General features: G+C 36.2%; 1 protein-coding gene across 4 annotated transcripts; it reads right to left on the reverse strand.

Moving 5' to 3' along the window:
* Nucleotides 1-36: 36 nt before the first annotated feature.
* On the reverse strand, nt 37-27,987 carry LOC120316564 (COBW domain-containing protein 1-like). 4 transcript variants are annotated; one of them, XR_005559000.1, is made up of 16 exons: nt 27,892-27,987; nt 26,943-27,099; nt 23,759-23,845; nt 23,198-23,294; nt 22,306-22,397; nt 18,399-18,458; nt 17,482-17,519; nt 14,285-14,331; nt 12,357-12,443; nt 10,256-10,300; nt 6,444-6,500; nt 6,264-6,315; nt 4,253-4,321; nt 4,034-4,070; nt 2,536-2,662; nt 37-295 (listed from the first exon to the last, which is right to left on the reverse strand). XR_005559000.1 is itself a non-coding variant. In XM_039362303.1 (16 exons), the coding sequence occupies exons 2-16, from the start codon at nt 27,082-27,084 to the stop codon at nt 222-224; spliced, it is 1,140 nt and encodes a 379-aa protein (XP_039218237.1). In that variant the 5' UTR covers nt 27,085-27,099; nt 27,892-27,986; the 3' UTR covers nt 37-221. The 4 variants fall into 4 exon arrangements, 3 of the variants coding, with proteins under 3 accessions (XP_039218237.1, XP_039218239.1, XP_039218238.1); XM_039362303.1 differs by having other exon boundaries at nt 4,005-4,070; nt 27,892-27,986; XM_039362305.1 differs by having other exon boundaries at nt 4,005-4,070; nt 26,943-27,091; nt 27,892-27,979.
* Between the last annotated feature and the right edge of the window lie 3 nt (nt 27,988-27,990).

A 27,990-nucleotide genomic window follows, 5' to 3' on the forward strand; every position in this document is an offset into this window, starting at 1 on the left:
ATGGAACCTATCTGAACAAAGACCGGAGAAGTGACGTTTCAAGAACATACACGTATTTACTTTATTAAGAATTAATTCCTCATTCTGGATAAATTCAGGCTTAATATTCTATATGTGAGCAACAGTTTTATAAAGCTCCACTATTAAAAAAGAAAAACAGGTCCAGGATATTTTAATAATCCACTGGTAAAAATGCAGAGCTAAAAAGCACTTTTCTGGCATCAACTATTTCTCCCTCTTTTGGTCACAGTTGCTATGAAGAGGTCTTTAAGGATATCACTATCCAGGTTCCTTCCTAGGGACAAATAACATAAAATGGAAAACATTTTTAATATCTTACAATAGTTTGCATTAAGGAAAAACTATTTCACCGTTTCCTGAAATACAACCAATGCTTACCGAAAAAATTAAAACCAGATGATAAAGAACAGCCCCAGCAAGTCAGTGTGGATCCATCTCTTCTCATGTAGCCTATTTCAGTTACTTTCTTGCACAGACAAGACTGCTCAGATCTGCTTGTTGTCCTGACTATGCTCGGGTAATTGCTTGGATGAATAGTTATGTCCATCAAATGCAACTCCCATCGCTTCATTTTGTCACGTTCCTTATTCCAAGGAAGGCTGGCTTAGCTCGAGTTCTAATATTCCTTCTCCCAGTTTGTACTGTGGGAACATCTGCCTTTTATCTAAATTTTTAGTAAATTATTGAAGGAAAAGCTGTCATGCTTTTGACTTATTCCTCTGTACAAATTCTCCAGAGCTACCTCAGCCGCAAACTCTGTGGAAATCCAGGAATAACTGCAGACCTTAACCTCCTGGCGATGTTTTATTTCTCTAAGAAGTACTGTGCCTAATCAACAAGGCTACTATGCAATGAGCATCAACAAAGTATTACAGATTGGGAATTTGACTCAACTCTTAGTCTTGAACTATATGTAGACTATGGCAATGCAAGTTGTATTAATCATTTAAAAAGTGGAGCAGAGTTAACAACAAGTGTCATACAGCTGAGAATACTGTACCATTTCCCTTTTGTTTTTATTAATATAATGAAATAAAGGTTTACTTTAAAAAAAGGGAGTATCAAGAAAGGGATAAAGAATTGCTGACCTTATACAATTAATGCTCAGTTAATAAAAGGAAAAACCATCCCAAGCAAAATACTTTCATTTGCTTTTATAATATAAGAAAGAAGTATGATTGTTTTAGCTCAGTGCCAAAATCTTGACTAAATCATTATTTATCAACGTTAAAACAAGACAGAGGTTATTTGCTTTTCAGCAACCTGTCCTTTTGGTGGCTTTTTCTTAATTCTGCATATTTTTAGTGTTAGAAACTATAGCTTTCTTCAGGACGATGCAGGTTTCTGAATAAAGTTGGCTGCTCTAATGGCTAACAGGGATGTGCTGAATGAGGTCCAAATAATTTCTTCCAAGTCATTCTGAAATGCATGTAGCCCTACTAAAAACCAGTAAAACTAATTATTGGATAAAGTGTATATCTAGGTTAAGACATAGATTGGAGGGTAACTCAGCATCCCTTCTTTGCATGTCCCTTCTGTTCTTTGTTGAGTGTAGTTGCATTAGAAATTTACATGATAAATAAACAGTTGCATTCTATTCTTGGCTTCATTTATTTATTACTTATTATTATATTTATATACCACTGTAATCCTAAGAAATGATCAGTAATTCATACAGATAACATAGTAATTGAAACTTGGTTGGTTGAAAACCACACCTTTTAAAATATACAAAAGCTTTATATGAGAATGAAAAAAATCTGAAATATGATTTTGCTTCCAATTATTCTTAGACTGGGCAAGAACTGCCCAAGACTGCAATATACTATTCAGAAACTGCTCTGATTACAGATTATAATAACAATAAAATGGAAGCAAACCAATTCAGATGCAGAATCAACTTGCCATGGTTCCGATAGATGAATCCCATTAAAGAACTTCAAGGCAAGAATTCTTCCTTAAAGAACATTTTATTCAGGAAACAAAACATCGGCACTACATAGTTGAACCCAAAACTAAATTCCCTTCCTCCAGATATAAAGTAACAAGTTGCAATTCCCTACCCCCATGAAGCAGTCATAAATCACATTCTCCAATTAGACTGAAGCGCAGGCTCCCTCTCCAGCTCCTCAGCCCACCAAAACGTTATTGGTTGGTTTGTGTCCTTGAGTGCCCATGAAGCTGCATTATTATTATGGCTACCTGAGCTCAAGCATTCATCCCATCCTCCTCCTACATCTGATCTCTAAACAGCAGAAAAAGCAAGCTGAAAGCAGTGTAAAAATGGCTGTAATTTCCTCAGTTGTCAGAGTGGGAACATCCATTGTCACAGGGAAATTTATGTCAATGAAATGCAAAGTTTAGTACTGTCAAATTTCAGGATATCTTCTTAGAAATTAGGTTTTAATTCATTTTCTGTAGGATTGTATCAAGAACGATTATACTGATAATGTTTCCATTTTTGTAGAATTAATAGTTTTATACAACCAGCATATGTAATGCACGTATTCTTACCTATTAAGACTATTCGATTAATTCGTTCATCCTCTTTCCATTTCACAGTTGTTTCCTCTAGATCGTAGAGCTCATAAACACCCTGAACTATCACCTGATGAGATTTATCTTTGATGGACACCAATCCCTGATTAGAAAATAAAATAAAATTAGCAAAGTGGCTAGTGAAAGCTTCTATAAATTGAATATAAAGTTTAGAAATTCTTTATACAGAATCTATAAATAAAGCATATTCCAACATCCTTGGGTGAAAGGAATCGATTGCTTTCAGTGATGGACAGAGTTATCTTGAGATAAGATGGGCAGCCTATAAATGTTATAAATAAATGGATGCTATAGTAACCCTAAAGGGAGGCCTACATGTATATAAATATTCTTCACTGCCTAACATAGGATAGGATGGCAGAGCAAATGCAAGTAAGTAAATGTCTGCTGTGGTAAAAACTTCATAATATCTATAATATCAACAACTTACAATTGCCCATTATGGTTATAAGTCATGACAGTTGCATGTGGGTCACCAATTTTATGACCTTTTTTGATGAATCGCTAAGCAAAAAAATTGTTTGCTACGGACCACTTTTGTCAAAAACCAGAAGTACATGCTGTTTTAGCAAAAACGTGATCACTGACTGCAGGATATTGCAAACAGTCATAAATGCAGATCAGTTGCTGAGCACCTGAAATGTGCCCCTGGCATGGTCTTTTGCAACTTCAAATGGGTGCTAAGCAATTGGTCATTAATCAAGGACTATCTGTAGTTCCAAAGATCATGAAAGAGTTTCTTCTCTTATTATCATTAGTGTAATGTCTGTGCATGAAGGAACTATATTAAACATTTCTTCCAGAACAGTAATGGTGAACCTTTTAGAGTCCGAGTGCCCAAACTGCAACCCAAAACCCACTTATGCGTCGTCGAGTGCCAGATGGGTGTGGCCCATTGGGTGGGCATGGCCCAGTGGGTGGGCGTGGCTGTGGTGGTAATGGCAGACTGGGTGGGGCTAAAAAGTTCAATCAATCAATTCCAACTTTGCAAGATCTTTTTTTTCCCGTGAGAAGTTGAAATTGACTGATTGAACCTTTTTTTTTTTTTTTTTTGCACACGGCAGCAGAAGCCTAAAGTGAAAAGGTTTTATAAAACCCAGCTGAAGGCCTAGGACTGGGGCGACGGTGTGCGTGCCCACAGAGAGGGCTCTGAGTGCCGCCTCTGGCACTCGTGCCATAGGTTCGCCACCACTATTCCAGAAGTTGCAAATACAGATCTTTTGATATTAAAATTTGATTAAAAAGAACCACATATAGCTGTAATACAGAGCAAAATTTTAGAAATTTTAACCCTTCGGTGTTTGAGCAACACATGATGATTCCAAATTAGCATATCCCCTTCTTTCCATATTCAGCCACTTTCTGCATCCCAATAAAAACAGTAATGGTTTTGAAAATAATAATGTTAATACTGAGTACTGAACCTTTAGTCTTATTACTTCCATGGGGTTACCTTTCTTGTCTTTTACATTTTTCTCCCACAACAGATTCTAAAAGAGATATAAAAATGATTGGAAGAATTATACATTCATAATAAAATAATCTTCTTGGGAGGGGGAAAGGAAAGTTCTTTCAAATCATGTTTATTTCTCAAAGTGAAAGATGTGTTACTATGTAAAGAAAATAGGAAAGAAGTAATTTGGATTTTTCATGCAACTAATACAGCACTTACTTGAATAAACACATTTAGGTCTTCTTCAGTTGTATTTCCTAGTACTTCAAAAGTGGATGTAACAATACTCTGAAAATTGATACAGAAAAATTGCTATATTTCAATTTTTAGTAAAAGCAAAATACACTTTAATGATAAAAATTCTATATTAGCAATTCATAGAATCTGCAAATTAATGTAATGTAATTCAATGCAATGTGATGCAATGTACTGTATGTAATGTAATGTTACATTAAAAACATTACATATTTTTTCCTGAACTATACATTTGATGATCATATATATTTATTTCCATAATAAGTTGGAACCATTTAAAATCCTATGCAATAACTAAATGCACACATATTTTCAGTGCATGCCTGTATATAGCTTTAATGGAGCCATCTTCTAATGTTGTCTCTCATTTTCACCATTACAAAACACAATTGTATTGATACAGTTCTAAGTCATGGTGCTACCAAAGAATCTCATTTAGTAGCATAACATATTGAGATTTAAATCATCCTTTTTTATACCACTTTCCATTTAATCCACGTAGACCCTGCTTTTGTGAGAAATAAAGAATTTTCTTTCAATTATCCTAAATAAGAGGAGCCTCATAAAACAAGATTCAGATTAACATTATTTAGACATCTTTAAAAAAGCTAAATTTTTGAAACAGAGATCAATTTTAAAAGGGTATATATATGTATTATTACTGTAAGCCCTAAACATTATCTATTTGTCATAAAACTGTAAAAGATTATCAGGAACTTGGCCTTGCACAAGGAACATGGTCCTAATCTTCCTTTAAAAGGCTAATTTTAGCTTGTGAAATGACTAAAATTAGAGCAGGTGTGTCCACTCTTGGCAACTTGAAGACTTTGGACTTTATTCTCTTTAAAAAACAAATACATACAAGTATCTTGCAGTCTTCCATGTGCGTAGGACCATTCCCCAGATTACACATTAGGCCTAATTTAATCCACTTTCCAATCCAGTACATTTATTAGGGAACTGAGCACAGAGGGGTCAAACCAACAAAAGGCTAATTTTAAGGGCTAAGTCTATACTGACCTGATCTTTGTCAATACTTAAAAGACAATTCCCTAGGTTTCCAGAGCAAACACTGATTTTTGTTCCTGGCCAGCCATTTTGAGAAAAAGCAAGTTTCCCCAGTGGTGTTCTCAGAAGGCTGGGAGTAGATTCCCACAAGAAAAATTTACACTGGGATGGCTTGATCCCATGTCTTCCAGGTGGTACCTACTGTACCTATTTAGCATAGGCTGAGTCACAAGGGAAGACAATCAAGGATTAGATTCACATAGATTTTGGGAGGGAATCTAGCTTCTCTGTTCACATCCCATGCTTAATGAGATTATCTAACAAGAGGGAAGGGAGACTGAATCCATCCCAACTCTTGTAAGCATTCCACTAAGAGTGGTTGCAAAGAATGGCTAAAGATAGGCTACCTCACACATTCCCCAATAAAAAAGGCAGCTAACAGGTAACACTGCCTGCACAGCCAAAAACATTCCCTGAAGGCAAAACAGGAAAGCTTGCCTCTCTCTTGCCCAAGAATCATCTTGCATGGAGAAATTAAACATATCAGAAAGTTAAGACTAGTACTGAGGGCTGAGTTGTTTTTTTTTTCTTTTTTTCTGACCTGTCATCCAGTTCATCCAGGCAGAGGTGGGGCTGAATCTGTTATAAAGTATTCAAAATTTGAAAATCCAAAATCTAATCTCTTACTTTTTTATTTCCCATCTCATTATTACTTGAATCTTATAGCATTCTTTCTTGCATCCCTTGATGACTGATAATGCATAGAGAGGAGGAAAAGCAGAGATTTGCAAAATTCGGTTATTATAGTTAACCAATAAAGCACAGTTCTAGTCTTCCTTTGGGGTTGATTTTTGGATCTGGTTTACCTCATGGAGCTGGCACAATGTTGAACGGAAAGGAAAATAAAAAGGCACATACAATTAACAAATGTTTAACCAGTCATACTTAGTGCAAACTTACTGCTCACCTTATCTAGATGTGGACGAGGTTCTTCTTCAAGGTGAAGTTTCTGCTGCAAACTTATAAGGACAATACATTTAACACCATAGCATTGCAAACACAAAACATAATTTGAACAATTGTTAATATCGGGGTGTAACAGAAATACAAGTTGAATTCAAAAACAAAAAACAACTTGTAATCTTACCTTTTTCCTGATACACTGTCAAAAGCATGCAGGTCTAACACATTAGAGATCTCAACTCTAGGGTAAAAAATAAAATTATGTCTTTTAAAAAACACTTAATTGATGTATTAAGACGACCTCTTGTTCAATGGTGTTTTCCTATGATTCCCTCTCTCCTCTGTAGCTCTTTATTTTTTTCTGGTCAGCCTCTCTGAATGCTTGGAGAATTCTTGAAAAACTTTTGGAAGTGAACAGATGTGTATGTATCCATTTGGCAGAAAATGTTAGCCTCTCTTTATTGAATAAGCAATACTAACTAGGATCCCATCTAAAGCTAGCAAATCTCCAAAGCAATGTTATTTAGTGCAGAGGAAAAATCCAGTCATAATGTAAATGGATGGAATTTTATATAAGAAAGAGCTATTTCAGGCTTCACATCTTCTCCCCATTTACTTTTGTGCTAATATGGAAAGCCAAACATTCACACGGAATCTCAATGGCATGCGATGAGCAAAGTTAGGGAAGTGTGATGATCTGAGAATAAATTAGGATTTGAAAACTACAATTTGAGCCTTACAATTTCAGTAACCCTGATTTAATCCAACCAATTTTGTGTGGTTGGTTTTTTACTTAAGGCACCCCAGGAAAAAATATTCCATTCAAAAGTTAACAAAGAATGCTTTTATTCATTGCTGTTAGAGCAGAGCAGTACAGATCTGAGGCTTGTTCTAGTCATTCTCACTGAAAATATGAGTTCCTTTATTAATTACATAGAACAGTCAACATTCTTTCAGTTTCTCTAGCACTGCCGAAATGGCTTACTTTAAGTCTTAAATTTGTAGGGATGTAAGAGACTTCACAGAGCCCTCAACAATTCTTTGTTATCAGGAAATTCACACAGCATAGTTATTACAAGGCTGACACTTCTCTTCTTCCAAAATTTGTTCAGAAATATCTAGATTAACTTTGGACTTGAAAAAAAGCAAAGTCTTGAAAACAACTCCTTAAATTATTTTGCTTTATGGTGCACAATTAGAAATGGTATTGCTCAATGAGAAATTGCAAAGAGTGTTTTAATAATGACCTTCACTGTGAACACTTTAACAATATCTTTAGAACTTAAGAATGGTTCGTCATCCCCCCCAAATTTCTAATTCTAGTTTTGAATTAGAGACCTTTTTAAAAATCTAAATCTAATACTAGTGCACTTTACAATATGTCACGCTGAGAATAATTATGATTGATAAACAGGCAATAGGGCACCAAGAAAAGCTACAGTACTTATTCAGAGCTTTAAGTTAGAGAATGTTATGTTGGAACAGTGTTTCTCAACCTTGGAAAGTTGATGGATGGACTTCAACTTCCAGAATTCTGGGAGTTGAAGGCCACCCATCTTCAACTTGCCAAGGTTGAGAAACATTGAGTTAGACTTGCAGTGTTTCTCAACCTTGACAATTTTAAGGCATGTGGACTTCAACTCCCAGAATTCCACAGCCAGCATTGCTGGCTGTGGAATTCTGGGAGTTGAAGTCCACATGCCTTAAAATTGTCAAGGTTGAGAAACACTGAGTTAGAATGTTAAGTTGCTGAAACTATTTTTCACTATTCTTTCAACAAAAGAAAGAATGACAAAGACTGTAATCCATATAAGCCAACCTGACAGTCACTACAGAAAAGAATTTTCATAAAGCAACTGTTAAGCAGCAGGACATAAATCTTCCAGTCTGGAGCAGATCTGAATTTCTAATTAAATTATATCAATGGATCTGTTAACGGGATTAAAATGTTTGGACGTGCAGCATTCAGCTGGTGAGTAAGTAACAAAAAAAAAATGTTGCATGACATTTTAGTTTCGCTGTCAGGCAAAATATGGGTGAATTCATAAGTGGTATCTACAAGGCTCTTTGCAACCTGTTGTCTAACGATATTTCTGTTATAAATTTGTAGATACTGTTTGGAAAAATATTTTCTAGAACAAGATATATAGGGGGAAAATGAATGTAATAATCCATTTCTGATAGATCTAAGTCAATATAGGCTTAGATCATATGCCTTCCAGCGTCTTTAGATAAAAAAATTACACAAGAACTGTATTTTTATTAGACTAAATAAACATTTATGTGATGTCCCCTACATTCTTCTGTTGACATCTGTTGTGCTCTGTTCCTTGCTGAATCAGTACTATGCAAACATTGATGTTTACAACTTCTATTATTAACCAGCAATATCTAAATGACCTATCCAGCAATATACAGGTAGTCCTTGAATTACAACCATTTGTTTTAGTGACTGAACATTAAGTTACAATGGCACTGAAAAAAAAAGACTGATGATCAGTTTTCACACTTACAGCCATTGTAGCATCCCCACTGTTACATGATCAAAATTTGGGCCCTTGGCATGTATTTATGGCTCTGTCCTGGGGTCATGTGATCCCCATTTGCAACCTTCCCAAGTGGTTTCAGACATGCAAAGTCAATGGGATAAGCCAGATTGGCTTAAAAACTGTATGATTCCCTTGACAACTGCAAGGATTCACTTAACAACTATGGCAAAAAGGTTGCAAAATGGGACAAAACTCACAACTGTCTTGTTTAGCAACAGAAATTTTGGGTTCCATTGTGGTCATAGGTTGAGGACTACCCATGCTATATTTAATTGTTAGCAAATTTTGAAATACTGTATTATAGGAATTCAGAATGTAATGATAACTTCATTAGAGCTCTTTATCAATTGCATTTTTGTTTTTGGAAGTGTTTAAGGTTTGCTTATATCAGTTGCTAGTTAGAGGTTGAGAATAAAAAGAAAGGCTCTTTAGTGTTTGATATACTATTTTCTTATTGATGAACTTTTTTCCAAACTGAGTAATAAAATTTATACACTTCAGCTTTAATCAATTTAGTAAAATTAAATTTAAATCAATTAAGCATGAAAAACAGTAAGATTACTTAATTACTTGAGATACATTCTATAAATGTATAATCCTATTTGCTTTGCTACAGTTTAATTATAAATGTACCTGGTTGTCTAAGGGTGCAGTAACAATGTTTTGAACAATCTGGTGGGGATTGAATGGCCAGCTAAGGCTTGGACTAAATAATGCATTATGTTCAGTGGTGGGATTCAAATATGTGAACAACCGGTTTTCTGCGTGGATGCTGCTTCCGGAAGTCCATTCTGGGCCTGGACAACAAAAAATTAGTTACCGGTTCTGCCGAAGTGGCACGAACCGACTGAATCCCACCACTGATTATGTTATATCTAATCATATATTCTCATTAGGTTAGAAACAGGAGACTCTGAGTTCTAGTCCTGCCTTAGGAACACAGACAGTTGTGACTTTGGGTCAGCCGCTTCTCTCTGAGCCCTAAGAAGGAGGAAATGGCAAACCACACTAATACATTCTACCATCCTGATGCAGTAAAACCTCTATTTTTTGGACCAGATGGGAGTATGTGTAGTCAAATGTATATCAAATAAAAAGCATGTAATTCTATAAAATTATGCAAACAATTTACTAAAATGTTCACATCTTGCATAAAGAATGTAAATATTGTCCAAAGTGATTTGCTAAACAGTGGACATGTCTATTGTTTACCAGAGCAGTCTGAATTCAGATTTTGTCCACTGCATCCAAAATCCACTGACACCAAGCAACTGTTTTTTTTCCCCAAGCCACTGGAGCAGTCAGGGATAGGTGTCAAATTAAAATATAAACTGATTGGACACTGCCTGTGTAGCTGACTTCCTGAATAAAATATACTTTTCAGATTAATGTATATTATTCATGATAGTAGGAAAAAAAATAGTTAATTTAGCATTGTTTTAATTACCTTGAGCGCTGAGTTTCTAAAATCTTGGCAACTCCATTTATTGCACTAACATTATTGAAGAAGAGAAGAAAGAAAGATAGAATACTCATGATCAGAAATAATTTACAATCCACTTGACAAAATTTAGATTCCTGTGTTTAATCTGATCCCTGCAGAAACAATAATAATAAGACTTTACATATTATGAATTAACAAGGTTTTCTGGAAGTTTAATTAAAATATAAAACTGCAACTTCTAAAACATTAAATATTAATTTACAAAGTTCAACAGGAACACCTAACTTAAAGGGTGTTGTTTTCAAATGCTCCTGAAATTCAGCAGGGAGGACTTTCCAAAGAAATGAAATAGCTACAGGCAATGCTTGATTGCAAGTTCCTGCAAGAAGAACCCTCAAAGAGGCAGATCAGCTGCCTCATATGATGATTTAGAAATTCATAGAAAAATGTCATCATTGCCTAAATCCTCCAAGATGATCATATATATTGAGCCAGTGTAATACAATGATTAACTCTTGAACCTGGGCTGATGAGACTAGGGCTCAAATCTCAATTCAACTGTTATTCAGTGGATCCCTTTTCTACAGATTTCTTGCTTCTTTTTCTGATTAAATTGGATTCATAGCTAAATAAGACAGAGGAGGATCTATAGGCCTGGCATAGCAGGGAGACTGATGGCTATCAAAAAGTATTTGCAGGCATACTGGTGCTTATAGGCACAATGAAGTTTTTTTTCTATCCAATTTTCTGATTTCTTTAACTGTCTGAATGTTAACAGAAACCTGCTGTTTGAAAAGAAAATTAGAAAATGGGAATCCTACAGTTTCATATAACCTCTCAGCTCAGAGTTGGATAACTTCTTTTGGACTCAAGAACTATGCTTCATGATTTATAAGACTGTTTGGCTTCTGAAAGTTGTGGAAGGGCTTGATGATGTCACGGTAATGTTGAAAATGGGTGAGCCTTTGTGTGTTGGTGGCAGTTGTAGGATTAAGGGCAAAAAAGGGAGATCCAGATGTGCTCTGAGTGAGAAAAAATGGATGCTGGAAGTGTAGCATGAGTCTGCCCACTTAATTTCCAGTCAGAGAACTTCTGAAATCATATTTTACCCCAAATGTTAAAGTTACCACATTGGTCATAGCAGTGCAACTAAGCAACTAATCCACTTTATGCCCTTAACCCGGACACTATTTATTTATTTATTAAATTTATACGTCCATCTCACCGATAACGCCACTTTAGGTGGCTTATAAATGAAACACAGGATTTCAGCTACAGTATACAGAATCCATACACTTCGGAATCCAACTCTACTGCCAAAGCAGTAATGATTAATGATCGTGGTTGTAAATCTGCCTTAGTGAAAAGCTTCCGGACTTCATCAAACTCTAGCGGAGATTACAACTAATCTCTGTTCTGACAATTTCACTTCATACAAAATGCCAAGCCTACAGCAAGTACACCGAGTTGTAAATCTTTTAGAGAGAAGGTATTTAAATAAACACCTGACAATTAAATAATTAAATCAAATGTATTCTTTTGATCCCATGTAATCTACTGTTCCAGCTGCGACAGTCATAGGAAAACAACAATAAATATTTCAACCAAATTCCCTAGGACAGGGGTAGGCAACCTTGGCTCTTTTATGACTCGTGCATGGCTGGCTCAGGAATTCTGGGAGCTGAAGTCCATGAGTCATAAAAGAGCCAAGGTTGCCTACCCCTGCCCTAGGAGCTACTTTATCCTGCTGAACTCATTAGTGCCTGAAGACCAACCCTCTTTCTCTCTGGTGAAAAGCTGCCTATTTTTCTACTTCTTTTGCATGGTTCACTTAAATTGGTCTTTCCCAACCTTGTCAACTTTAAGATATGTGGACTTCAACTCCCCAAATTCTCCAGTCAGCATATCAGTTGAAGTCCACATGTCTTTAAAGTTTACAAGGTTGGGAAACACTAACCTAAATGACTAGGTAGTTGAAATGCAATGTACACCTCTAAACTTGTTTTAATCGTATTTGTTTTGATTTCTAAGGCATTTTTTTAAGTAAAAGGACAGTACAAAAATGTTTTAAATATATAGATATTGGAAATAAATGTATGCTTACCTAACAGCTGTTCTTAATTTCATCAGTTCAGCTTGTGAAACCAAGTCTACCTTATTGATGATTATAAGATCTGCTAAGGCAACTTGCCTAAAGAAAAATGAATAAATGGAAAATAAGTAAAATAAGTAAACACAAAGTACTCGTGTGCTTACTAACACAAGTATCACCTTTATCTTTCAGGAGGATTACATTATAATGCTCATGCAAAATAAAATCAAATTCTATTGCAAATTTAACTAATAATCACTTACATGATTTCAAAACACCAAGGCTGTAAATTGTTTCCTAAATGCACTGTTGAAAACTGTGGAACTTACTTCTAAACAATTATACTTAAAATGTACTTTTTTAATAAAAGGAATAATCAGACTTTAAGATTCTTTGTCACTCTCATTACAATAAAAAGAAACTGAAGTACCGGAAAAAGTAAAATGTTGAACTAAGAAGTTATTTAAAAGTAGCACAGACTTAGTCACTTATTCTGATGGAATACACTGAGCAGAAATCTAAAAATTTCCAGAACATTAAAAAAGATCATTTCCTCCCACACTCTATTAACTTAAGTTGCTTGTAATTTGGGTTGCCTTTTGTTAATGTAACTTATTGGGTTGAGGATATCCAGTCAATTATGGATTATAGTTAGTAGTGGGATTCAGCCGGTTTGTACCACTTCGGCAGAACTGGTAGCTAATTTTTTGTTGCCCAGGCCCAGAATGGACTTTCGGAAGTGGCATCCACACAGAGAACCGGTTGTTCACATATTTGAATCCCACCACTGATTATAGTTAATTATTTAACTATAATTAAGTCAGTAATTAAGCTAACCACCATCTGTGAACCCACTCATTTTTCATTCAAACGCATCTGGGTTCAATTCATTTTTTTTGGTTATGAGGTCAGGTGATTTGAGGGACCACTTTTTCTTGGTTACATTTACTTGTCCCAGCAGGTTCAGTAGGATGGCATGTGATGGGTCCTGTTTGCTAAGGAGTTTTATCTAATGCAGCGGTTCTCAACCTATGGGTCACGAACCCATTTGGGGTCGATCGACCATTTCACAGGGTCGCCAAGCAAGGCTGTCCGCCATTTTTTTCCCCTTTTCCGGCCGGTGCCTTACCTCCCTTGGGCTGGGCCAGCTGGTGGCCCAGCCGGTGGTCGGCCTGCTCTGTCTCTGCCGCTTGCCAGCTACGCCTCGGCCGGCGCAGGGGGTGGCACCACGCATGTGCAGCGCTCCTGGGCAGGGAAAGTCCTCGACTTATGATTGGTTGGGTAGTCCTCGACCTACGACCGGTTTAGTCCTCGACTTACGACCGGTTGGGGGTCACGGCATTAAAAAGGTTGAGAACCACTGATCTAATGGGACCCCAAGAGGAGGACCTTATGGCCCCAGTGGTATCTGCCCTTTGAAACATTGTTTCCTGTAAGGTTAGATTGGCCCCAACCTTATTGGCCTTTTGGAAAACCCTGAAGACATGGCTTTGCCATCAGGTCTTGAGATCCCATGGAGGTATGGAGCCTGTAAGATGGCTGTATCGTTTGTAAGCTACTGGTTGGCACTCTCCTGCATTTTATGATTGTTTTAATTGCTACCATTGTTTTTAGCTATTTATTTCTATGGGTTTTGTTTTTTGTTTTAACTCTGAGCCATCCAGAACCATGTATGTGAGATGGACAGTTATGTGAATTGAACAAATAAAAATAAATACATTAAATTCAGGAAATAGCTTTTACTTCTATGGTATACCACAGAGGAACAATTGAGCAGAGGCATTCAGGAAACAAATAACAGAGCAAGTGAATTGGATCCACCAATTGAACTTTCAATTAGTAATGTTCCTAAATGATCCAAACCTGTTTACTGTTTATGCACTTCCCATTAAACAAACTATAAGATCTCGATTTAAAAAAAACCTGCAATATACCAATACCTAGCAGCTTCATTAATAAGGCCCGTGGGCTTTTCTTCTTTCAGATGCTGGAAAAAAGATTCAAAAACACCATTATAGAGAGGAATATTTTGTGTTGTAAACTGAGTACACATTATGCAGCAAATACCTAGAATATCATTAACTGTTTTTCATGTTTCAGTCTCAGAATATCAAGTGAAGAAAAGCTGAAAGAGAAAAACTCACAACCAGATATATAAAGATATTTAAAATAGCTGTCTTAGATCTGCTTCTATATGTCAGTTGCCCTGAGAGATATTTATACTCGGTTCAAATGAAGAGAGACTGATGTTGCTAATTCTCTCTATAATTATAATATTTTAACTTGTGTTTTAATAACTTTGATCTTTTTAAAAATTTTACAGCAAAAATTCTGAGGGTGCTTTCTGAAAGGAAAAGTTCTGAGTGTTCACAAAAAAACCTAATAAAGGTACCTATATTTCATTGTTTTATCTGCTTGAGATACATTCTGTTCCAGGGGTAGGGAACCTTGGCTCTTTTATGCTGGCTCAGGAATTCTGGGAGTTGAAGTCCACGACTCATAAAAGAGCCAAGGTTCCCTACCTCTGTGTTAGTCTGTCATCATCCATTCACTTAGTTGTCAAAGTTCCTGGACTAAAACTAGGAGTAAAACAGCCACTAGTACTTCACAATTACAGGAAATCCTCAACTTACAACCAAAATTGAACTCAAAATGTCTGTTTGCTAAGCAAGGCAGTTGTTAAGTGAATGGTGTCTCATTTTAGGACTTTTTTTGCCACGGTTCTTAAGCAAGTCATTGCAGTTGTTAAGTGAACCACACAATTATTAAGCAAATCTGGCTTTCCCCATTGATGTCGTTTGTCAGCTGGGAAGGTTACAAATGATGACCACATGACCTGGGACAGTGCAACTGTCATAAATACATGCCAGTTGGCAAGGGCCCAAATTTTGATCATGTGACCATGGGGATGCTACAACGGTCGTAAATGTAAAATCCGGTCATAAGTCAAGTTTTTTCAGTGCTGTTGTAACTTTGAATGGTCCCTAAACCAGGACTGCATACTGCCGCACAGTTCCCAGAGACCGGTGAGGTCCCATAGATTGGGCCTCCTTCAGGTCCCGTCGGCCAGACAATGTCGGCTGGCGGGCCCTCGGGGAAGGGCCTTTTCTGTGGTGGCTCCGACCTGGTGGAATCAACTTCCCCCCGAGGTTCAAACTACTCCCACCCTGCCGGCCTTTAAGAAAGCCGTTAAAACTCTCCTGTTCCGGCAGGCCTGGGGCTGATGTCCCCGGGGGGGGGGGCGGGATATGATCGGACTCGCAGTATGATTGTATTATTTTATTGTTTTGTTGATGATTGTTTTAATTTTGTACGCCGCCCTGAGTCCTTTGGGATTGGGCGGCATATAAATAAAATTAAATAAATAAATAAATAAACCAACTGTTGTAAGTTGAGGACTACCTATATTCATGTTAGTCACTGCCACAGTATTTCAACACTTAGTTTGAATATTTGTTTGTTAAATTTATATCCTTTTCCTTCAAAGAACTCTGGATGACTTAGACAGGGATCTCCCTTCACTTGATCTACAAAGAAATCACTGAGGTAGGTTGTGCTGAAGAACTGCTGGCTCAAAGTGACACCACGGCTAAGCCTGGTTTTGAACCTCACTCTGCCCAGTCTTAGTTCACCTTAATCCTATATTACCCTGGCAATATAAATGCTGCCAGTTGGATACATTATTTCAAGGAAAAGAAGAAGAAATATGCAATGGAAAGGTTCTTTTCATAGACTTGATCTTGGCCAAAAGATTGAGAAGTGACTAAAGTGCAGCTGCAAATATTTTTAAACCGCATTGCAAATTTGAAAAAAAAATTGTTTCAATAGTATTTTCTGATTAAATATATTGAAAAAGATGTCAATAATAATAACAACAGAAGAACTCTCTTTTGACCTTTTTTCTTTTCACTGATTCTTTTCTATAAAAAACACTGCTGCCAAGTTTTGTACATTTAAAAAGAACAGCATCCCTGCTTTAGGTCCTCAGTGTTATGACCCGTCATTGCAAGCTGTCCAATCATTTGCCTTTAGATTAAAACATGAATATTTCAGATTCCTAGGCGACAATCCCATTAGAGAGATAGTCCATGATATCAATTACTATTTCAGTTTCAATTTGGCTTGCTGGCCACAGGGTACAATTTCTCAGCTTCACACGGACTAGGTTGGATCCACGAAGCATGACATTTCTAAATTGCTACCTATTATCCCAGTGTCATCACTTGTATAGCCTCCAGACAGTTTTTAATCATGTGCCAAAGCAAAGGTCAGGCTTTGAAACCACAGGAATTGGACAGGTTCGCAAATTCCCTACACAAAGCAAATGTTATTTATCTGGCATATGACTGAGAAAATGTAAAGGCTGCCCGTCTCGCTGGCAATGTGTCTAGCTTTTTACGCGTTTACTGATTGAATAACGCAAGGCATATTGCATTCCAAAGATATCAAATATTATCCATTTATTACTTCAAAAACTTTTGCAAGTTTTTTTTAAATGTTAACTATAAAAATACTTCTCTATACAGTATATAAAATAATTAATCTAAGTATATTTATTGTCACAGAAAAAGCCAGACTATTTATTTATGTTGCATGAATTTAAAACCCATTGTGGTATGGCAAATAATGGTATAAATAAATGTATGTAATTAACTGCTCAGATTTGGGCAAATTTGTCCTGTGTTAGTGATCCTTTAGATGTCCACAGAAGGACTTATGATTCATTTTCAAAGTTCTGGCCACAACAACCCCTCCTCCACAATCTCATGATCGTGTTTTGGGCACCAGCTTGCATTTACATCCATTTGCAGTGACCATTTGCATGGGACTGTGATTTTTGCCAATTGTTTTGGTCAGTTTCTGCCATTTATCTCCAGTTTCCAATAAAAAGCATCCACTGGGGAAAAACAAATCCACTTAATGACCGCAGCTTTTGCTTAACTACTGCTGCAAAAAAGGTCATAAAATCAGGTGTGATGACATGGTGACCAACTTAGCTATAACTTACAACCCTAATTCCCAGCTCAATTGCAGTGTTAATTTAAGAGACATACGTAGTCAAGCATCCTAGTTTATTAGGCATATAAAACTCATTGTTTTCTTTGCTATGTAATTGACAATAACCATCTTACGTTACCTGTAGCCCATGCTTTGCATCAACAACAGATACAATACCTAAAAAAGGGAGGAAGAATCTTGATTTGAAGAATACCAATAGAAGACACAGATGTTTTACATATTTACATGGAATTAAGAAAAAAACATTTCCTTAGATGCTGTTAATTAAAAAATATTGTAGGCACGTTCAGGAATATTAAAAATGATTTTAATTTGAACTTTTGCAAAGTAGAAAAGTCTTGCCTTTTCCTCTTCCTACATGTCTTGTGACTCTAAAGAAATCCTGAACATTTTCCAGAAAGAAATGAGAAGATCGCAATAAGCTTCAAAACAATCATTTTTGTTCCCTTCAATTAAAGAAGCCCCCCCAAAGTAAGAAGCTACTGCAACTAAGGAGAAGAGAGAAGGATTGAATATGTTTCTATAATGAATGAAGTGGTTAGTTGCATATTTGAATGGACTGAGTTGGGCTGTTCCACAGGAAGAGAGCCAATCCTTGTTTAGAGGAGATAAGAGGGAAAATCTGAATCAAACCACATGCTGGCAATGTGGTTTGTGTATGTTTTGTTTGTGTGAAAGAAAGAAAGCAATTTGAGAAAATTTTCTTACTTGTAGAATTAAGTTATAAAACTTTAATAAGAGGCCAATTGCTTTGTCCTCTGAGATGTGAAATAAGTACTGTTGATGGAAAGGAGCAAAATCTACATTTAAAATTTATTAGTTTAATATCTTTTGACATTTTGTGACAGTGTATTTCCTATGCCTCATAGTCATTTTATGATAATATGCATAACATGTTCTCAAAAATCCAAACATATCTTAATAAAGACCCCATTTAACTAAATTGTTTTGAATGCAATTGTGTTTCATTTAATCTCAAGTTCTCTCTTTCTACCCACACACATATGCTAGATTTTCAACTATTAATTTTCTTACCATCAAGATAAATGTCACTTCCTAATTCAGCATCCACCCAAAACATGGAGGCCACAGAACCTAGCAAATAAAAGATGTAGAATATGCCAATATAACAAATATTTCCATTTGTTATAGTCCAAAAAGAGGGAAAAAATAAAAGAGCAAGCAAAATGATAAAATGCTTATAAATTATTATATTTTTATAAAATAAAATATTATTTTATTTAATATTATTATTTGTTTAAAAAACAAATATGTTTTGATCACATTTTTACGAGAAGGAATACTTCTAAAACATATGCAACATTTGATTTTACCTTTAGGTATAAAAAAACCTTCAGCGGTAGCTTAGGGATGTACAGATAGCCCTCACAACCATTCATTTAATGACCGTTCGAAGTTACAACGGCACTTTAAAAAGTGACTTATGACCATTTTCCAAACTTACAACTACTGCAGCATTCCCGTGGTCACGTGATCAAAATTCCGACATTTGGCAACTGGCATGTATTTGACAGCTGCAGTGTCCCAGGATCATGTGATCACCTTTTGACCTTCTGACAAGCAAGTCAATGAAAACCCAGAGTCACTAAACAACTGTTATGATCTTAATAACTGCAGTGATTCACTTAACAACTGTGGGAAGAAGTTGTAAAATGGGGCAAAATTCATTTAACAACTATCTTGGTTAGCAACAGGAATTTTGGGGTCAATTGTGGTTGTAAGTCAATGACTACCGTATTACTACACTTAAAATATCATTTACAGAAAACTTGGTCAACCTACGGTGCTCCATTTTCAAGATACATATTAATAAACATTAATTATATACTATAAAGTTCTCAAACATTAATTTATTTACTTCTTTTCTTTCCTTTTCTGTATATTTAAAATTCATGCTCAGCTTAATTTACAGACATTTTCTTTTATCAACAGAAATCATAATGGGATGTATTTCCAATTAACATATTTAACTCCATGATAGTTTAGTAGAATTTTAAGAGTAAGGATTAAACAATAGAATATCAGATATGAATTCTATTTTCTACAACAGAATTCCTACAATTGTTTTTTGTTTATTTAGAATTAACACTTCTGTATAGATATACTTTATTTTTATCAGTGTGAAACAAACCAATTTTTGGACTTACTCTATAGCAGTATCAGTAATAAAAATATTGTTATAATGCTCAAAGCATGCTAGAATCTAAACGGCTATTTACATAGATTTTAGCTGTAAAGAACAATCCAGCAAAACTATGAAATGAAATTGAGCAATATTGTGTCTCAGAACGAACACATTACTATTATAAAGCAATGAAAACAGTGTGCCAGTTACCGAGCAGTGAAAACTGATGATGGTGTTGAAAAATGATAGTTTTTGAAAAATAAAAAATCAATTTACTTTGATGTGACCTGATTCAATACACACTCAAATGCTACAACATGAAGGCTGTGAGAATTTGACAACAATTACAAGTATTGTCAAAAGCTCTCAAATCTAGCGGATGTCAAGGCTGTCTTAAAAAATGAAGCAGGCATGCCTAAAACAACGGTATCTGAAGCTGTTTCAATATCTGAAGCTGTCCATCTAAATTGGTAAGATGTGATCTGCCAAGCTTCCCTGGTGTCAAAACTGAAGTGCCTGTCAACCGTTTACAGTAATCACTCAGGCAAGATATAGCCAAGGCCTTAACATCTAATAGTTTCCAGGTATCTATTGATTGTTTTCTTCAAATGCCTAATGGTTTCCAACTTAACTGAAATAAGATTTGTTTACAACAAGAGCCGAATCAATGTCCTATTTTGTGTGGTGTGTGCCTTTGAGACATGTTGACATCTGGCAACTGCCTAGATTGGTTCTTGCAATTTTTGGTAGTGGTGTGCTGTTGCGTTCTTCCTAGGGCTGAGAGAGAGGGACTGGCCCAAGGTCAACCAACTAGCTGTGTGCCTAAGACAGGACTGGAACTCATATTCTCCTCTATGTATTCTAGTAAATGTAGACAAATGTAGACAACAGGATCAGAAGAGCAAAAAATGCTACACAGTGCAACCAGCTTTATATTCATATGTTATGCTAATATCTGGTTACATGTGGAAGTAATTTAGTTACTTGGGGAATACGATGATGAATCACAAAGTGGCTTATGTGGCTACTTGGTTTATGCAAATTCTTATAAAAACAGGTATCTGCTGTTTACCAAATTATCTATATTCATTAAAAGTAATGATTATGTTTGGGTATCTTAAACACAACATGACACTCTAGAGCAGGGGTAGGCAATCTTGATTCTTTTATGACTCATGGAATTCAACTCCCAGAATTCCTGAGCCAGGATTTGAAAATAGTGAAGTTGTAAAGCTGCAGGGTAAAATCAAGCCAGGTGAAAGCATGACAAGTATTCAGCAAGTATCTAGTCTGCCAGGAGAAAGACAATGGGAACACTGAAGTCTACAGGACAATGGCTGGTTGCCTATAAGCTAAAAGATTTGCTGAAAGGTACAAAAGAATTACGATAGCAAATCGTAGCAAAATAAATCCTAAGATGTCCAACATTAAGACAATACATTTGAGGCCATGTGTGTATTGTAAATGCCTCACTTTTGAAGAAATTCACCATTTTCTGAACAATAGCCTCTTCTGTTTTATAGGTGATCATGTATGGATATTAATAGCGAAAATTACTTACTTTTTAATAAAACTGAGTTCTGGTGAGGTCCAGTGTTAATTTGATGCGTGAGTTGGTTAATGTCCCTAAAACAATCCTGAAATTCAGTTCCAAAATTCTCAGGAAGTAAACAGAATTTGTGCAACCCTATTTTGTGCACGTTACTACTGACTTTCTAACAGAACTAACGGATGAAGACTAAGAGGACGCCACTTGCAGCCTTCCTGATGTTGTTGGTCTCAAATTCCCATTAGCTGTATAGAAATGGCAAGATGTGACAGAAGTTGACATCATCGATATCTATAGGGTCAAATATTCTCTATTCTGGCTCTAATGTATTTTCAAATTTTAGTTACAATAGACTAAAAACTTGGCTGTTGAAATTATGTTGAGTAAGACTTAATCCTGCTAGATCAGTGGTTCTCAACCTGTGGGTCGGGACCCCATTTGGGATTGAATGACCATTTCACGGGGGTCACCAAACCATGCTGTCCGCCATTTTTTTCCCTTTTCCCTAGCTGTCCTACTCCCTCTTATTGGTGGCCATACCCACTTGGGGGTCACCACAACATGGGGAACTGTATTATGGGGTCACGGCATTAGAAAGGTTGAGAATCACTGTGCTAGATGAAGCAGGGAAAGTGGACTTTAATCAGGAGTTACTCATGTACCATTTATCATATACTGTCAGCATTTTCAAGATTAGCTGGACAGATAGTGCTGCTTATCAGTAGTATTATGTGGGTGAAGATAGGTGGTTTGTTATAGAAGAGTGCCAGTTTGGTGTAGTGGTGAAGGTGCTGGGCTACCAACCAGGAGACAGTGTATTCTAGCCCTGCCTTAGACCTGAAAGCCGGCTGGGTGACTTTGGACCAGTCACTCTCATCCAGCCCGACCCATCTCACAGGGTTGTTGTTGTGCGAAATAGGAGGAAGAAGGAGTATTATATATGTTCATCTCTTTGAGTTACTTATAAAGTAATAAAGGCAGGATAAAAATCTAATAAATAAATATAGTCCTTCTGTGGCCTGCCCCACTAGATTCTGTTGTGAGAGAAACAATCCAAATTAACTGACTTTGCCTATCTTTGTTCTGTGGCTATTCTAATTATGACCTTTATCCTAGCTAGATTAATAGTACATATTATAAAGCAGAAGCGCACTGAAACTTCTAACCATATATCTTTAATTTTACCACACGTAATAGATTTTCCAAAAAAAAAAGAGTTTCACAATCATTCCCATTTCCCTGTATACCTGGATCTGCCAATCCTGTTGTCTCTAGCAAAATGTAATCAAACTTCCCTTTCTTCTGCATCAAATTTTCAATTGCTTTCAAACCATTGTCTCTAATGAGAAAATCAAACAAAGAGCATTATTTTTTTCTGTTACATTTATGTCAAATTCTATATGTTGCGTATAAAATATTATCTCCCAATCACGAATCTATCAGAAATATAGAAAATGTATTTATTAAATAAGTTTACAAACTAATTGCAAACCTTCTTATAATTAATTTGTAAATAATTACAATTAATGTATAGACCCATGTTAATTTTAAAAGTCTGTTTCTATATATCTACGTTTCTGCACGCTGTCCGTTCTCTTATATCTTCTCTAAATTATTCATTACGGTACTTTAGATGAAACTGTCGAAAAGGAAGCAACTTATCAATACTCTTTTTCTTAAAATAGATGCAGTTTGCAATACAGTTGACTCTTTAACCTTAATTTTAAGAACTTAATTTTATTATGATTTGTTAAATTTACTAAAACATATAGATCAGGCAGTTACAGCAGCCCAAGGTCATGTGATAGCCATTTGCGATCTTCCTATCTGGCTTTTAACAAGTCAAGTCAATGAGAGAAGTTGGATTTGCTTAACAACTCCATGATTCACTTAACAACTGCATGGATTTGCTTAACGACCAGGGCAAACAGATCATAAAACTGGGTGCAATTCACTTAATAACTTCATTGCTTAGCAATGGAAATTCTGCCCCAATTGTGGTTGTAAGTCAAGAACTACCTGTATTACAATACTAGATCTTCCCTAGCATAATGGACCTTTTCATCACGAGAAACGCAGACTATAGTTTGAAATCCTCAACGTTAGAACTGGCATTTTTACCAAATAAAAAATCCTTACTTTACTGAGCAGCAAAGGCAGCCATTTCTGAGCTCCAGCCATTCTTCATAGAGTTCTCCACCTTGACTTATAGCCAAGGATTTTTCCAACGCACTGCCTGAGAAAACAAGAAAAGCTATAATAAAAATAGTACTTTTATTGAAAGAAAATAAAACAGTGAAAGAATAATCCATTTCAGGGTTTGGATGGGAAAAGTATCTTGACTTCCAGTACACAAAAGACTCGGCTTTGTTAGGTTTGTTGAGAAAGGAATACGAAAGGAACCAGAAAATTAGGCCATGCCCTAATTTTCCTGCAGCATCAATCTTTAGTAAATGGAAATAACTTTCTCAGTTGCTATACTTCATGTATCCTAATGTCCTTATTCAAAAGCACAAACTTTAAAGCACAGTCTTTAGATTACAGCAAGAGTGCATAATATTACTTGGAAAGCAAATTTTGCATCACAACTCTTAAAATATGTGAACATAAATTGAAGAAAATATTTTACATTTTTGAAAGTAAACAGTTAGGCTTCAACATGAAACTTTGTTTTCCACTCACACTTGCATTTTCACATACCTTCACCAAATTCATTTAAAATAACTGCTATTCTCTTGCTATGTTGTTCAGTCAAAATATAATTAAGAAGAGTAGTTTTTCCAGCACCTAAAGAAAGCAGAACAAATTTCATTAGACTAAAAAGGAACACTGATGTCCCATTCTTTATACTAAGGAGATATTTTGAGATGTCATTCTGATAATGTTTTTAAAAGTTTTCTAATCCCTCTAGCTTTTAAAGTCAGCAATCTCCTATACTTGAAAAAACAGAATTTGATTGTGTATTTGGAACTCTATCCAGAGACCATAATAATAAAAATAGAAATGTCCATGAACACTACAAAGTAAATGCAACTGTATTGTAACAGTTTTAACATTTTGTAAGATTTCCCTCCTTTTAAACTACAAAAGATGAAAATAAAACACCAGAAACCCTCAGAAACATTACAATATTGAAATGAATTTTAACATCCTTTGTACATTCTTAAACTTCTATTTAATACAATTTCAAAATGGAATTTTAGATTTATATATTTTCCTTAGATGTTTATGGTCTGAGCTGGTGCCATTATCAACAAGTTCTATGTTCTTTCAACTATTACTTGGAAGCATCAGATTGTAGTAGAGAGGGAAAAAAAAGAAACTGGGCGCAGAAATAGGTCTGTTGAGAAACTCCCAGCTAATACTAATAGTGAATGAGTTTACATGAACCACTAAGCCTGGATTGTCAAAATCTGAAATGCCACAATCACCTAATTATGATACAAATTAAAAACCTTTTCTTTGGAAGACATTAAACATCTATTTTAAAACTATGTTTTAATGAGAATGACTTACTTAATTTTGCATAATTCTGAGGAAGCTGAAATTCTTTGGAATTCCATTTCTATTTTTGGGACAGCCACTCACTTATCACTTATATTTGCAGTTTACTACCAAAACTATAAAAAAAATTAATTTGTTGCTGGCAAGGTAAGGGCAAATGTTATTAGCATTCTTTGCTTTGCATGAACAAGCCTGGCAAAACATGCAAACTGCTTCAGTCAAATTTGTGTTATCTCCTGGAGAGTTGCACACCCCACCTTGAAAACCTTTGTATTAAACCATAAAAATAATTTTGTCTTGAATTAGCCATAATCAATTAGTATAATGTAAGTGCAACTAACTTAAGAATTCTGGACTTGAGCTGTTGAATCTAAACTTGGCCAAATCAGACTAGCAGGCCCCTCCCAGGAACTACTATAATCACTATAACCATGGTGAAGGAAAAGTAGAAGAGGTTTGCTGTTGTGGCCATCTGTAGCCAGTCGTAACTATCCACTAACCAGCTCCCAAAAGGTTCTCAAGGAATGTGCTATATCAGTGTCAAATCAGTGTTTCTCAAACTTTAGCAACTGAAGATATATGGATTTCAGTTTCCATACATGCTGACTGCAGAATTCTGGGAGCTGAAGTCCACATCTTCAAGATGCCAAGGTTAAGGAATATCAACTACATTGTAATGTTCTAGAACACGGGAGCAATCTTTTAAGTCTTCTTACCCAAATATTTCAAATACATACATACGTACATATATATATATATGTAGGTCTGTGGTTATTTGGGTTTTCTCCTGTGTAAAATTGGAAGTGTCTTGGCGACATTTTGACGAAGTCCCATTCGTCAACTTCAGGCTGGTGTTTTCGGCTTTGTGCTCCTAGAAGCACGAAGCTGAAAACACTAGCCTGAAGATGACAAATGGGACTTTGTCGAAACGTCGCCAAGATACTTCCAATTTTACGTGGGAGAAAACCCAAATAACTACAGACCTACATACAAACACCTGCGAAAACATCAGAAAACAGCGAAAACATCAGAAAACATATATATATATATATATATATATATATATATATATATATATATATATAGTTGATAATGTCTGTAAAAATGTGACTCCTGGGTATATTCATAATATAAAATAAATAACTTACGACCACCAGGAGAATCCAAGTAAGAAAATACTTTAATAAAACCGAGCTTTTGTTGGGAACTTCCAACATCGTCAGGGTTAAAAGCCAGTTAATGGAAACGCCTTAAATAAGGTTAGCTAACGCTTGTGCCCGGCTCTTAGACCGCGTCATCGATCCTAACCGGTTAATCTGTGTTCTAATTGTTTCTATGATGTCTGCACCCAGCCCTCCTCTATCACTCTTTTGGACACTCTTACTTGTTCTCTGCTACGGAAGCAAGTATCACCCAAGAGGAGGATGATGAAAGGATTCTAACAAATCTAAGAACTAGCATTGAGAGAACAAGTAAGAGTGTCCAAAAAAGTGATAGAGGGCTGGGTGCAGACATCATAGAAACGATTAGAACACAGATTAACCGGTTAGGACTGATGACGCGGTCTAGAAGCCGGGCGCGTTAGCTAACCTTATTTAAGGGTTTCCACTAACTGGCTTTTAACCCTGACGATGTTGGAAGTTCCCAACGAAAGCTCGGTTTTATTAAAGTATTTTCCTACTTGGATTCTCCTGGTGGTCATAAGTTTATATATATATATATATATTGCTCCTAGAAGCACGAAGCTGAAAACACTAGCCTGAAGATGACGAATGGGACTTCGTCGAAACGTCGCCAAGACACTTCCAATTTTACGTGGGAGAAAACCCGAATAACCACAAACCTACAAACACCTGCGAAAACATCAGAACACACACACACACACACACACACATATATATATGGTTGATAATGTCTGTAAAAATGTGACTCCTGGGTATATTCATAATATAAAATAAATAACTTCCAGCACGAAGCTGATAACATTGGGGTTGGCAAAATTAGGGTTGCTTCCTTTCTCAGGACCTGAGCATCTGTACAAGGCTCCTACTTATTGTTTGTGTCCAGGAAGACATAATGCCTTGACAGTTGGAGTACGCTTGTCCTCTCATCACATCACATCAAGAAATAAGCTCACAGAAAGGAATATACCCAATGGAGCTCATTTAACCCCCAAATTATTCTGTAAATTCTGTTTTATATATTCTGCCACCTAGGAGTAGAAGGCACATGCAGAGATGCAAAATTTTCTGCATGGCCACAAGATGCCTTCCCAAAATTGCTATCCATTTATTATTATGACAAAAAAAGTTCAAGTAAAATAATTCTTCATTAAAAACCAAGAACTGTGACAAATCAGAGTGAATCTACCATTTATTACCTAAATATCCTGAGATTATAGTAACAGGAATCTTAAAATTGTTGCTAGATTGAATGTCTTCTACATTATCCTTTATTGCTGGTTCCCTTATGGGGATCAATTCAGGGCAATCCTCTTCATCATCCATAAATGAACTTTCCATCTCTCACCTGTCAAACTAAAGATAACATTTATCAAATATTATATAAAAAGGTCTAAGATATAGATTTCACTAAAATATTGAACACAGGAACCCAAAGAGATGGAGGTGGGGAGAATAACACAAGTAGCTATAGTATTTGGTATACTGTTTTTTCTTTCCATGAACTTCCAAACAGGAGCATCCTTTGGCTTCTCCCTCTTTCATCATGGAGAATGAGAAATGCATGTTAAACACTACTTTTAAGTAACCACAATCACTTAAGGAAGCCTTAAGATCAAATGTGATTCAGCATGAATAGCTAGGAGGCTTGACCTCAGGAAGGTCTCTTTTCAAAGAAAAAGGATAAGAAAGACAGATAATTTTATGCGTTTTCAGAAAGAATGTCAACAGCTGTAGAAAACAGGAGACACCCTCAGCCAGTTTTCTCTTGAGCTGGAGAAGGGGCATCCAAACTTGGCCATTTTTAGGCCTGTGGACTTCAACTCCCACAACTCCCGGGCCAGCCATGCTTGCTGAGGAATTATGGGAGTTGAAGTCCACAAGTCTCAAAGTGGCCAAGATTGGAACGTCCCCGGACTAGAGCCTTTCTGACAGACCGAATGGGACTGTTTCGCGCGAAATTGAAGAAATATTACAATAAAGTACCGCGCGAACCGAGAAAGCCTATTCAACTCCATCGAACTTCTCTGCCAATCCAGATACACACTCGATAATGCTCATGCTGCGGTTAACTTAACAAACCAAACAATGTATTTCTAAACTCCCCCAACCCACACATTTCTTTCTCCCCCTCCCACTTCCGCTTACCGCCGGTCCTTTGGTTCCCGCTGTTGTAACTCCTCCTCTCTTCTGACAAATTCCTATCCTAAGTACGCATGCGCTCTTTTGTTTCATGCGCTGATAGAT

The sequence above is a fragment of the Crotalus tigris genome, unplaced genomic scaffold (genome assembly GCF_016545835.1).
Source record: "Crotalus tigris isolate CLP2741 ecotype Arizona unplaced genomic scaffold, ASM1654583v1 scf7180000019422.807890, whole genome shotgun sequence".
Taxonomy (NCBI): Eukaryota; Metazoa; Chordata; class Lepidosauria; order Squamata; family Viperidae; genus Crotalus; species Crotalus tigris.

Excerpts from the sequence above, each read along its gene's own strand:
- LOC120316564 (XM_039362303.1), bottom strand. The coding sequence starts at position 27,084 with ATGGAAAGTTCATTTATGGATGATGAAGAGGATTGCCCTGAATTGATC. Across the intron at positions 14,332-17,481 it reads ATGCAAAGCATGGGCTACAG|CATCTGAAAGAAGAAAAGCC; the intron begins GTAACGTAAGAT and ends TCTTTTTTCCAG. Across the intron at positions 4,322-6,263 it reads CTCGTCCACATCTAGATAAG|AGTATTGTTACATCCACTTT; the intron begins GTGAGCAGTAAG and ends ATCAATTTTCAG.